The following is a 12,883-nucleotide window of genomic DNA, read 5'->3' as shown; positions in this document are numbered from 1 at the left end:
TTATCTTGCTGGGATCCTATGACCCCAGCTGACTTCCTGCCCTTTGGGCAGGGGGCTGGACTCGATCTCCTGAGGTCCCTTCCAGCCCTAATGTCTATGAAATCTATGAAACATGATTTTAAAAGAAAGATGCAACTCTTGATCTAAGTAAGGTAGTAATGAAACAGAACTTACCTTAATATGGAACTCCAAGTTTTCATCCATGGAGTAAATATAATTAAAAATATCTTGCACTATTCTTGGAATTATCCCCATCCCATCTGGATCATGAAGTTTTCCCTTATTGGAAAAAAAAAAACCACAACTAAATATGGAATTCTGTCTGTTGGAGGATACTGTGAGTACAGATTTTGTATTTAAATAAAACAAAAACTCAGTGCAATACCAGTGTGCTAACTAGAACATCTTTAGCATCCTGCTAATTTAGGCCCAAGATTTGTTGGGGCAAGGACAGGAGGAAGAGAGAGAAGACCTCGTATATTTATCAAACTGAGATTAAAATGCTTCTATTAGTGGAATGCTATTTTTGGTGCTGCTGGAGCCAAAAAAAAAGGTCCATACATTAGTTACTGATATGCCCAACCTCATGTTCATAACACTGCCTAAAAAAATTACATTAACAAAAGCAAAGCACGAAGATTTGTGGGGCAACAATGTCAGATGAAGAGAGATGAGGTATTATTTCTAAGTGGAAAAACTACAGAGAGGAAAAAAGATAGGAAAGAAATAAAAACAAAACATCTCCTCCCAACTTTTAAAAGATGAGAGCCCTTTTAAGACTCCTTACCTCCATAGTGTGCGTTTTTCCAGATGATGTCTGCCCATAAGCAAATATTGTACCATTGTATCCTTCAAGTACATCTAAGGAAGAAAGCATTATTCATTACAGTTCAAATAAGTGGGACTTATTTAGAGAAGCAGTATACAAAATAACTGGCTAACCAAAGGATTTTAACTCACATTTTTAATCCAGACTTTTACTTCTTATGTTATTGATTTGTTCAGTGAATTAACAGATAACTAAAAGTAAGATCCTGTTTAAGAAAAACTCGGCTGTTTAGACCTTGAAATATTCTTGATTATATAATTCTGTTTTACAGTTCTAATGTTAAATGATTGCAATGGGTGGCTAGAGAGCCTGTACATTAAGAAGCAGAAGGAATAAAGAATATATTTGACTAAATGTTTCATTAAGCAGCTAATATTACAGTAAAATCTTCCTAAGCTGTACTTTATATAAACTTAGAAGAGTTCTGTTCACATGCACATTTTTTAATGATATGTACTGAAATCAGCTTACTGGGACTAGTAAAAGTATTTTACTCAGGCTGGTCTATTCCTATCCCACATTTTAACCCTTTTGATTTCAGCTCAGTTATGAAGCTTTACCAGCATTTTAATTTAAGCCATTTTTCCTGTTAAAAAATCTTTCAGATAGAGACCTAGCTCAGATCATTTCAACTATAAGTGAACATCCACTTGCTTTTAAGCAAGTGAAAACACAGGCTTTGGAGTGAAAACAAATCAGCTAGCAACGGTAGCCACACCTGCTACAGATTTTGGGAGGGGAAAAAAAAGTGGGAAGAGAAGAGACTGGCATCATTCTTTTTCACCTACTTAGTACCTTATTGTGGGTAATGTTTCCATACTGTACATGTTTTCCTCACCTTTGACAATCTTTTTAGCACAGTCATTATAAACTTGTTCCTGCGTTGTGCTTGACTGGAATACACGGTCAAATACATAAGGCTTGGACTGAAAAGACACAGAAATTAGGGTAAAAAAATTCTAGTTCTAAAATGGGCTTATTTTAAGAGAACCTGACCATGTATGAACGAAGCCTTGAACTAAACACGTTTCCCCCCCTCTTTGGAGAGCTGAGGGAGAAAAATTGTTCACTGTACAAAAGAAACAGTACAACCAGCCATTTTCTCCATTTCTCTCTAGCAGTTGAAGTAAAAGGGAATATTCACAACTACAGTCTGTGCCGCAGGCCAACTCCAAATCATGGATCACATTTGCTTATTATGTCCAATTAAAAAAAAAAAATTACAAGAGAGTAAGAAGTAAATATTCACCTTACTTGATCATATTGCCTACTACCACTTTTCATACAATAGCTATAAAATGTCCAGGAATGTTCTTTGAACAAAGTTTGTGATGCAATGTCAAATCTTATATCTCCTTTTGCTTAGAGGAGATTCAAGCTCCCTTCAAATTATTCTTCCACTTCCTTAAATCAAAAAAAATGTTGGGAAAATACTGTTTTTCAATCTGATCCACAGGCAGGCACTAGCTAACTGACTTTATCTGGCCCAGCTACCACCCAAGCTCCATTCAGTCGAGCCCTGCCTGCTCCCATTCACACCCAGACAGCAGTGCCCTGGCCCTGGCCAATATGCAGTTTTCTGGTGGGGCTGCTGCCACAGTCACCCAGGCTCCCTCCGCCTCTGGTAGAAGATGATCCTCCTCCTGCGCCACTCCGGGCAGCAGGTAACACAAGGAGGCCATGGTCAAGCATGTTAGGCACCACATGCCCAGCCAGGCAGAGGGAAGCTTCAGCCAGGCAGCTCCTGCCCCAGCACATGGGGACTCCAGTTCCAGGCCACTATTCACCCACACAGCCACCTGCAAATGACTGCTCATCATGCCAGGGGTTGAAGCGGGTGGAAGGCAGCCAGGAGCTGGAGCCCCACATGCTGGGGCAGGATCCAACAAGCTGCAGCTTCCCCCCAGCCTGGCTGGGCATATGGTGCCTGTCCCCACAGCTGCTGCCTCTTCCATGTGCTACAACCTGCCTGGAAAAGCACATTGGGGCAGAAAGGTAAGGAGGAGAAGCCACTGGAAGTGGTGGGAGGCGAGCAACAGCCAGGGTGGCTGCAGCAGTCCTGCCGGGAAGTTATGTATGGTGGCCAGGGTTGCGGCTGAGCTGTGCCGTCTGGCGGGCATACGGCAGGTGCAGAAAGGGATCAGCCCCATGCAGAGTGCTGAAGAGGCAGTTGCAGGCCAGAAGTAGGGAGGAGGGGGCAGAATGCACCAAGCAAGCTGTGCTGCATATGTCCTCTACCTCCCCTTCATCTCTAGCTGGCTCCCGGGACCTGGTACCTGGGCAGCCATCCCCACACACAGCCACCGTTTACACCGCACACAATGCAAGAATAAGATTTTATTTTGAGCTATTATGCAATCCCCTCTTATACACTATTCAAAAATATATAAATCAGGATAATAATTATTTTTTTTAAATAAAATTAAAATGTGTTATAGTAGAGGTTTGATTTTTTGTATTTCCCCTGCAATTTGTTAAAATTGTATCTCCTGAAAGATTGTGTGCACACAGCCATTGACAGCTCACCAAAGCTCATTACGTGGCCCTCCAGCTGAAACACCCCTGCCTTAAAAGCATGTTATCAGAATCATATTTTAACATTCTTCCCTGTATTGAAAGGTATAAATGTATTTCTACACACTACAATTTGAATAAGAGTATTGTTATCTTTACTCTACTTAAAATCATGCCTAGATATTTGGTACCTTAAGAAGTACCTTTTAAGTTGCCATTAAGATGCATTATGCAAGGGCAGAACTAATTTAAAAAAAAAGTAAATGAACCAAACAATTTATCACATTTACTTTGGCACTATTCAGTTAAATTCATTACCATACATACTGTTTTTTCTTAAATGTTACGGCTCAGGTAGAGCAGGAAATTATTTTAGAGTCAAGTCCTTATATATTTTATACAAATGCCCTTCACCGAACTGATTTTTTTTTTTTTTTTTTTTTATGTATGAAGTGAAAGATCCAGGCACCCATGACAAATTCCAGTTACCCACAGATGACAATTCCTCACATCTTATCTGATATTCTCCACTGCATTTCCCTTTCCTCTACTTCCAACCTCCCCATCTCTATAACAGCCATAGAGAAAAAGTTGTGTTTGGGCACATACCATGAGCACTGGACTATTACAAGTTAGGTTAAAAGATTAGATCTCAAAACGCTAAGCACTCTTGATGGCCTTACATATTGACCAAGACATCTGTTAGTCATTAACTGAAGTCACAAACACTGAACTTCAAAAATTTAAGGGGGAGAAGGGAAAAGAAGGGTGGACCACTTTGTTTGTAAACTATTTAAAATATATTTTGAGATAGTAAGTAATTTGCATAAAATCAGGTTCAGTTTCTTAAGAATTTGCCATATCAATTCAACTGGAGATCCAGTTGAGTGGCCTAATTTACAGAGGAAAGAAAAACAGATTTCTAATGTAAATGAACAACAGAAATCTTTCTGCACTTACAAACTATGAAATGCAATCCTACTGTTCTGTTTTCATATCACCATAAAAAGAGAGTCCTACGGTCATATTGATACCATGGGACTGTTTTGCACCAATTTGTTCTACCCAATGCCTTTTCTACGTCAATGGACTAAGCTTTGAGGGGCAAGGAACAGAAACACCTCTTGTGCTTTATTGGGAACACTGCAAACCACTTAAGGAACAAAAAGCAAGCTGTACTGTCACTCCCCATAAAATTCCACCTTTTTGATATATCAACAGCCCTTTGAGCCATTGTATATATATAAGAATTATTTTTAAAGGCTTAACCAAATCTTAGCAAAAACAACATTGCAAATTGATGCAGTAGATAATACACAGGAACAGACATGGTATGTAGCTTCCATTCTTCCCAGAGCCCAAAGATCCTTGGTTAAAACACGCATCTTCATTTCTTTTTTAGTGCTTGCCTGGCTCACCACCTTGAGCATAGTGAGCTATCTTTTCGCCCTGCCTGTTTCCAGGACTTTCTTTGGGACTGTTTTTGGCCCAAATCAACATTCCCACCCCAGGCTAAGACCAACTGTATTGACCTCTCTTATATTCAACCGTAAATTTTCCTGAATTAAAATGAAGGGTTTACATCTACATGGTGTTTCACAGGTATCTTAAAAATTCACTGCCTTAGTAGGTGTCTTGGGAAAACCAATTTCACCCTTTGTTTACATAAACATCCAAATGATTCAAAATGTATAAATCTGCTCTTTACGAAAGTCAGTTAACATGTATCCTCTCAGTACCTTCTCCATGAAAGGCACCAAAGACTGTCTTATTAAAACCAATTAATTCCAACTTAACATTTACTTTTCATACTTCTGAGGTTGACTCTATAAAATGGTATTTTGAGTAGTTACTTCTATTGCATTCTAACTTTAAAAAACTGGAATATACTCCATAAGTGTAGTGCTCATCCCTAAGTTTGCCATGGATCACATGCAGTTTTTCAGTCACTGAAACCTAGAGAAGCCTTTGTATTATTCATATTATTTAAATTAAGCTAAGCAGTCTAAATCCTCTCTCTTACTGTGTGGTTGGGCAGGTGTGTGTGGGTGTAAAACACTTGTTTTATTCTAAGACAGTCCTTCTAATAAGGTAATGCAGGGCTGTCCCACTTCCAGGAACTTGAGGAGCACAGACCATATGACCTGCAAACCCAGGGGATAACTCCCAACCACGGATAGTCTGGCACCCCCTCCAGGTGAACAGGTCATACAGCCCTAGTCATACATACTTCAGGGACAGTCCATCTCACATACACACTATGCATGCCACACCCCAACCTTCCTGGCCATAGGCATCCAGTGTGCACTGCAATTGGTTATTTCATGGTATGAGGCAAGCAAAACAATTTAGAATAGGCTAAGCTATTAAACAATAGCTTTTCCCCTAATGTATGGCAGTCTACTTTAAAAACATTGCTCTCACCAATACTGGTCATAAAATACATAAAAATAAAAAGCATTAGGTATAAGTGGAGTGATTCTGGCAAAACTTATTCCTATTATTAATTTATTTGACAGCACAATTTCAAACCCTAGCTTTTTTTCCCTTCCTTCCAAGCCAAGATATCACTCTGGCAGTCGGTGACAAACTTAAAAGCAGCATCAAGACAGACAAGCAGAATCCTAAACTAACCTTCTGCTTTGGAAGTAGCCATTTTCTTTAGGGCACAGTTCCTTTTGTGTGGGTATATTAAAGAAGCAATATACAAATGACTAAATGATTTCTTGAAACTAGGAGAGGTAGAAGGCAGGCAAAAGCTTTCCTAACATGCTATCAGCTAAAGTGAGCTGTTACTTATGAAAGTGTATGCCCCTCTGAATCAGTCTTTAAAAAAAGTGCGACTCTGCCCTTCCCAAAACTGTTGAGGATACAGGGATGTCAACAGACCCTAGTTCTCCCTTTCTTCTATTTTCTGTTTAAAGACTGCAACTTGAGTCCTTCCTTAAAATCGCTTAAGAAGGAGAAGTGGTGATGCATACAACAACAAGCAGATCCACAGTTCTATACAATCAGTGTAATAGCCCTTTCAGTTATTTTTATAGTCTCCATTTTATAATTCCCCCACACAGAACATGCCATACGCAGAGGAAGTGTGTAACAGGAGCTCAGAAGATGTTAAGATGCTGGAAGTTCTATAGCAGGCAGATAGGAAAAAGCTAGAGCTTTGGCATGCAAGGAGAGATGAGGCAGTTTAGCATTAACACTAAAGGAGCATTTGCTCAAAACAGAACAGCGAACCAGTTAACACTGAAAGCTGAACTGTCTTTAGATTTTAGAGAAAAACCACATGCTTAAGATCAACTAAGAAATATTACTAATAGCACAGCAACAGCATATACCACATTTAACACTAAAGCAGGAGTGTCAAACACATCCAGCCCTGTGGGCCAGATGGTCCACAGACTGAATCAGCTCCGGGCTGGTTTACAGACCAAATCAGACCCACAGATTCCCCCCCTCCCCAGCATACCTGATCCAATGACTGCTCTAGCCAGTTCTGGACTCCACACTGAAAGACAGATCCTAGAGAAGCTAGAAGGGACACCACTCATGGCACCTGGCAGGCAACTCTAGGACTACACCACATGCAGCACCTGCTCCAGCCAGTCTAAGACCCATGCTACATGTCATGCTTACAAGTGCTCCATGAGGTGCAGTTTGGCCACCACGTGTATCACAGCTGCCAGTCTTCACCATACATGGTGCCTGTTCCGGCACTCCAGGATCTGTGCCACATGTAGCATGGCTTCCAGACCAGCTGAAGCAGCTGCCAGATCAGGGGCAAAAGGATGGGATCTGTGGGCCTGATCTGGCCTGCAGACTGACCCTGCACCACCGGTGCATATCTGACCCAGGTGCAGCACTGGGGGCCAGATGGCAGTTCTCCAAGGGGTAGAACTGGCCCATGGGCAGTTTGACACTGTACTAAAAGCAAAGAGCTCTATCCCAGTCTTACATCGGTGCACTAATGCTCAATTTGTCAGAGCCCTATGCTTTGAGAAACTGTTGCATTGCCTCCAATTTAAGAGACCGAGGTTAAACAAAATAATATTTAACTGAATAGTGGCACTGAAAAAATATAATTGGCCTACGCTACTGACTACTGCAGCCTCAAATGCATGCCACAAGGTCCAGTACTTACAGTATCAAGGTTGGATACTTTTACTCATCCTTTACTCAAGATATAAGATAGGTTTCTCTTCCCAATATACAAAATATAGTACCAAACTGTATTTGTTATATAGAGGGGCTATACTTCATGCCAGTGCACAGCTTTGCACAGCCTACTCTTTGAATATTTCATATGAATAACATGCTTGGTTAATATTAGTTTTCTGCTGCCAAAAAGATATGGTAACCACAAATAAACTTTGCTAGCCTTGATTTGGAAGGTAAATAGAATAAACTTTCAATGAACTTGCCATTGAACAAAAGAAGTTTATAAACTCACAGCCAGTTGCATACATATTCAGGTCAAAGCCTGTTGCTATTATGAAGCTAATATAAAAGAGTACAGGCGGACTGTCATTAGATATTCTATACATATATACATAGAAGCCTTAGTCTGTCTGCCTGTAATGCTTTATTCACACTGATTGGCTGCCGAGACAGGCACTAGCATGTGACTACACACACTAGCTTTTTATTTATATTTTAGATAGTAACATGACAAGCATGAGCATGTATACAGGTACTGAAAATGGTATAAACAATGTTATTTGAAGTGAGAATGTACTGCTTGTCAATAGCTTCAACTGTACAAAGAAATGTCACAAAAAGCAAAGTTAACAAACCCACTAGTTTCTCTCCATCAAGTTGAGGGTAATTCTAATAAATATTTTAATAAGCCATGTTCACTGTGGTTCTTTTAGGTTTCAGCTTGCCTTTTCATATACCACTTAAAACAAACATGCCTCATTGAAAATGGTCTCTTTAGAGTCCATCGTAAGGTACAAGCTAAGGGAGCCTCTTTCCTCTAAAACAAAAACTGGACTTAATCTATTAATTATTATTTTAAAGTTTGACTTTACAAAGAAAATCATGTCTAGACAAAATGCAGTTCCTAATTGAATAACAATACAATTGTCTGCATTAGAAAGTTTGTAGGCACTCTACTGTAAACCCAAACTTCATCACTTGTTCTCACCTAAAGAGACAGTCAGTTAACTAGTCAAATAAAAGTTTAAGCATGATTAAAATTATCTGGAAGGGAAAAGAAGGATCTACACTAGGAGTAAAATAAGAATGGAGAGAGGGCACAGCAATTTCCACACTTGTAGAATGGAGGGGCTCTTTACAAAACACCATATATAAAAGTAATTTACCAACACCATTTGAACTCATTAGAATTGTGATATCACAATACTTTTTCCTGTCTCAATCTGAGTAGTCACTTTCCCCTCCATTTCTTTGAATCAGGAAAACAAGCAAACAAACAGAAAAAAGCCCCTTACATGAACATTAAGAGAAGACACTTTTCTTATCTTTTAAAAACAATTCAAGAGGTATTTTCTAAGAAACTAGTTTACATAGTCACTTTTAAGAAGCCAGATCGACAGCACTGTTTACTACCAAAACTGAAATATCTTGAATGAATCAAATCATGTCAACCTCATGTAAAACATGATAATACAAAGCCAATCTGCAAAAAACTGGATTCACAATTTACTGCCATATTCATATCTGCATGCACTGTTGTATTATAATTGAAGTGTCACATGTGTGACAAGTCCATATGTTGAATCAATGATGTACTTACGCATACATATCCATCAGAAATCACCAGAAAGCAGAGAGAAAGTTTTTAAATGAAATATTTAATTTTAAAAGCTTTCTTCTAGCAAGAATTCAAAGCCAGAGATATCTGGCTTTTTAAAAGTAACACTAGGACTACACTTTTTTGATACCAGTGATCCGTCAAAACAATGCAACTCTATGTCTCAGCTAAAATTTCTACATGTGTAAACTCTAACAAACAACAAATGGGGAGGGGGGGAAGAAGACTAATTTGTCCAAGATGACAAACTAGTACTGGCATGCCAGTAAACATATGGGAACCAGGTAAAAGTGGAGCGGAAGGGAAAAAATAAAGGATCAGAGGGGATTTCTCAAATGACCTTTTCCACTGAAGTTTCAGTCAGACAGCAAATGATGGAATGGGGGGGGCGGGGGGCGGCAGCAGCTGGTTCCATTCGGGTTGTAAATATTTAGCATGTTCACGTTACTGCAACTGTCTTCAGATCATGGTAAACATGAAACACACACACACACAACATAGTCCTACATCCCTCTGCTTTAGGTAAAGTTCTTTCTTGGAAAGTCTTAAATTATACAAGGGTTGTTTCCACAGCTCCAATTTCATGCTTTGGCAGCTCCTTGCTTGATACAATCAGCTTATTAGCAGCTCTGCAACCACCTAGTGACAAGGTGCAATAGGCAGCTACAGCAAAATATCTAGCTGGCTGTCCACTGTAGTCACCAGCATGCAAAACCCAGCATGGTTAGGTCAGTCTTAATACATTCTATGCCCACACTGTCTCCTAACTGATACCTAGGCAATTATTTTGGCTGGAGAGACATTTTAGGAATTTTGGTGAGCTGGGGGGAGTTACTGACATGGTGGGGACTACTGATCCTATCTGGCCTGGGCCTCTCTACCCTGCACCAACTGCCAGGGGCTCCAGACAAAGCAGGCAGTCAGGGCCTCCATGGAGACCAGCTGAGACCCCCCCGCAGACAGGTTGTGCTTGGCCAGGCAGATGAAATAGGTCCATAGGCAGGCAGGGAGCAGAATCCAGGGGGCAGGACAGGCAGTTGGGGGTAGGGCTGGGATTGCAGGGCAAAAGATTTGCAAATAAGGGGTGGGTGGGAAATGGGAGAAACCTCTCCACTAGTGAAGAGAAACCTGGCTCAGATTTGTTATGAAGAGAAGAGCTCAACAGGCAGCTACTGTCCCATACAGTGGTGAAAGAAGCCAGCTAAGAAATAACTGAAGGGAAGAAAAATTAGTTCTGTGAAAAATATAGTTTATTGAGGAACTGCCTTATGAAAGTTGTTTCATGGGTACAGGTGGAATAGGTATTTTGACCTACTTGGCCAAGTCCTCAGGTAAGATCTACTCACCAGTTAAGGTTTACAAACTGATGTTTTAAAAAGAAGAGTGGAATGATCCTGAAAACATGAAAAGCATGAGAATCAGAGAATTAGAGGCAAGAGTTCTTATGGGTGATATTGTTCATTGGATCAACTGAGTGGTTAGGATAGACATAGATAAACTTTCAAGTAAAACCGCAGGTTTCTCTCTTCATTCAGTCTCTCTCACCTCAGGTCTCTAAGGAAGGATGCTGCAATACCTGAAAGCTTGCCCATGTCTCTTTCAACCATGCCATTCATTAGTTCACAAGAATTCTTACCTCTTGTATATTTCCAGAACCATCACAACAGCAACAATATCATTTCAACGCTGGAAAATTAAACTATTTAGTTTTTAACCACAAATATTGCCATATGTTAGGACTATACATTTTTACTACTGAAAGACAGGAATCCCAACATATGTATCCGTAGCATGGATTTCTAGCCCCAACAGCTGGACAACTGAGGAGAAGGACTTCAAAATCCTGCCATATTCCTCAGTTTAGCAGTGGTTTGGCCTTGGTCAAAGACCAAAAATACCAAGTCCTCAACTTGAGACCAGTGGAGGTTTAGATCTGGCCTACAAAGTAACATTTTTAATTTTAAAAAGTTTTTATAGTGCATATGGAGGGGGGAATCAAACCAGTCATCAATTTCAAGCCCTACACGGTCCTTTCACAACATCTGACAAAGTGAATTTGCTGTACTACACACTACAGAAGATCCTACTCAATCTAAGTGACAAGGGGAGGAAGTGTTACCTCAGTTTTGCTATTTCAAATATAAGCCCTTGACCCATTAGAAATAATTACACATTGGTGTACAAGGCAGGAACAGTAGGCGGCAGAGCGAGAACAAAGTATTACCCAAAATTCTAAAAGTAACTTTGCAGTTTTTAATTTCAGATGGGACTCATAACGCCCCTGTTACTGAATACTCATATATGAAATCATTTGTGTTTGCCTCAGTTATGAAAATGGAAGTTTGCTATTTTGGTCACTACCCCAACAAGCTCCTGCAATACAGCCCAATTCTGTGGATGAGGCATCAGTGAGGACTAATGCAGCTTGAGGTACAAGCCTGCCAACTGGACGAGACCAAAAAATCAGCTCAGTTTACAAGCATTTGTTGATTTTTCAGAAGCTTAACCACTCTTGACCTAGTCCTACATTACATTAACAACCCGTTCATTTTACACTGAATTTAGGCATAAGAGCAGAGCTCTGTTAGGAAAGCACAGAGCATAAGGCTTCTGTCTCCAAGCTCCATCTACTGTAATTCATTTGTCCTACTTGCACGCCCAGATGCAAGGAGGATTCAAGATGGAAGCACAGCATAGCTGCAATCTAGACAAATGCTCTCCAAGCAACACCCCTCCCCAGAGAGGTGCCAGCCCCCCCACCCTGTGTTAGCCTCACTCTAGACATTCACATGAAGGTGAAGGCGCAGAGATGAGACACAAACATTAAGTTAAAAGTTTTCACTTTACCCACAAACACGGGCAGCCAAACCCGAGGAGACAGTTACTGCAAATTAACCCTAGAGCTGAGCTTTCTTGCGATAACCCCGGCAGCGCCGGCTTCTCTTCCAGCAGCTTTCAACCTTTTTTCATTTGCTAACCCCTAAAAAATGTCGAGTGGAGCAGCCCCTTGGCAGGGTAAGTGCGGGCATTTATTTGCACATTTCTGATTGAGCACAGTCATCTTTCACAGCCCCCTCAGACAAACTGTGTCCCCCAGGGACAGGCTGAAAGCCGCCACCCCACCCCCCCCGGGGATTTCTACCTCGCTGCATTTACCAACCCGGGCTGCAGTGCAGGGGGCAGAAGGCGGCGGCGAGCCAGACCCCACCCGGGTTTCTGTCGCCCACCCCCCCAAAGTGCCAGAGGCCCTTCCTGAGCCCGGCCCGGCCCGGCGCCCAGGCCGCCCGCTGCCCCCAGCGCTCACGGCGATGATGACGGTGTCCTCGCTCTGGAACTTGGCGATGTACTTGTCGCCGCGCACCACCTCCGAGTCGTTGAGGGGCCTAAAGCGACACATCACTTTGATGTTGCACTCCGCCGGGTCCGCCATCTTCCCTCAGCCCCGCACCGCCGCCGCTGCCGCTGGCCGCTCCCGCTGCACTCAGCCCTGCGCCGCCCGCTCCGGGCCCCGCCAGCCACCGCCGACCCCGCTGCACCACGCCCAGACGAAAGCACAAGGGAGGGCTCCTCAGGCCGCCGCCGCCGCCGCCGCCGCCTCCCGCGCTCACTTCCTCCCCAATATGGCAGCCATGGCAGCGCCCGCAACCGGCCAGCCCGGCCCCCCCCGCGCGCGGGGCGGGCAAGGGTGACGTCACCCTCTGCAGAGAGCACCGCGCCCCCTCACTGCCTTACTGCTGCGCAAGCGCGGCGTGGGCGGGGCG

The 12,883-nt window shown here is 42.1% G+C and overlaps 1 protein-coding gene across 2 annotated transcripts in view; it reads right to left on the bottom strand.

The window, feature by feature from the left end:
• The window catches only part of KIF5B (kinesin family member 5B), a 49,633-nt gene extending 37,023 nt beyond the window's left edge, over window positions 1-12,610 (bottom strand). The window contains exons 1-4 of one of the 2 annotated variants that reach the window (XR_002100220.1): window positions 12,427-12,610; window positions 1,668-1,755; window positions 788-861; window positions 175-279 (exon numbers count right to left, since the gene is read on the bottom strand). Coding sequence is in view for 1 of the 2 variants with exons in the window: in XM_019531072.1 (XP_019386617.1) it covers window positions 175-279; window positions 788-861; window positions 1,668-1,755; window positions 12,427-12,552 (393 nt within the window). In the remaining variant the exon portion in view is untranslated. The remainder of the gene's footprint in view (window positions 1-174; window positions 280-787; window positions 862-1,667; window positions 1,756-12,426) is intronic. The other variant, XM_019531072.1, reaches the window with a different exon arrangement.
• Between the last annotated feature and the right edge of the window lie 273 nt (window positions 12,611-12,883).

Source organism: Crocodylus porosus, unplaced genomic scaffold, assembly GCF_001723895.1.
Source record: "Crocodylus porosus isolate Cpor-Errol unplaced genomic scaffold, CroPor_comp1, whole genome shotgun sequence".
NCBI lineage: Eukaryota > Metazoa > Chordata > Crocodylia > Crocodylidae > Crocodylus > Crocodylus porosus.
Note: the sequence above shows the minus strand (reverse complement) of the source record. Positions and strands in the feature narration are given on the sequence as shown.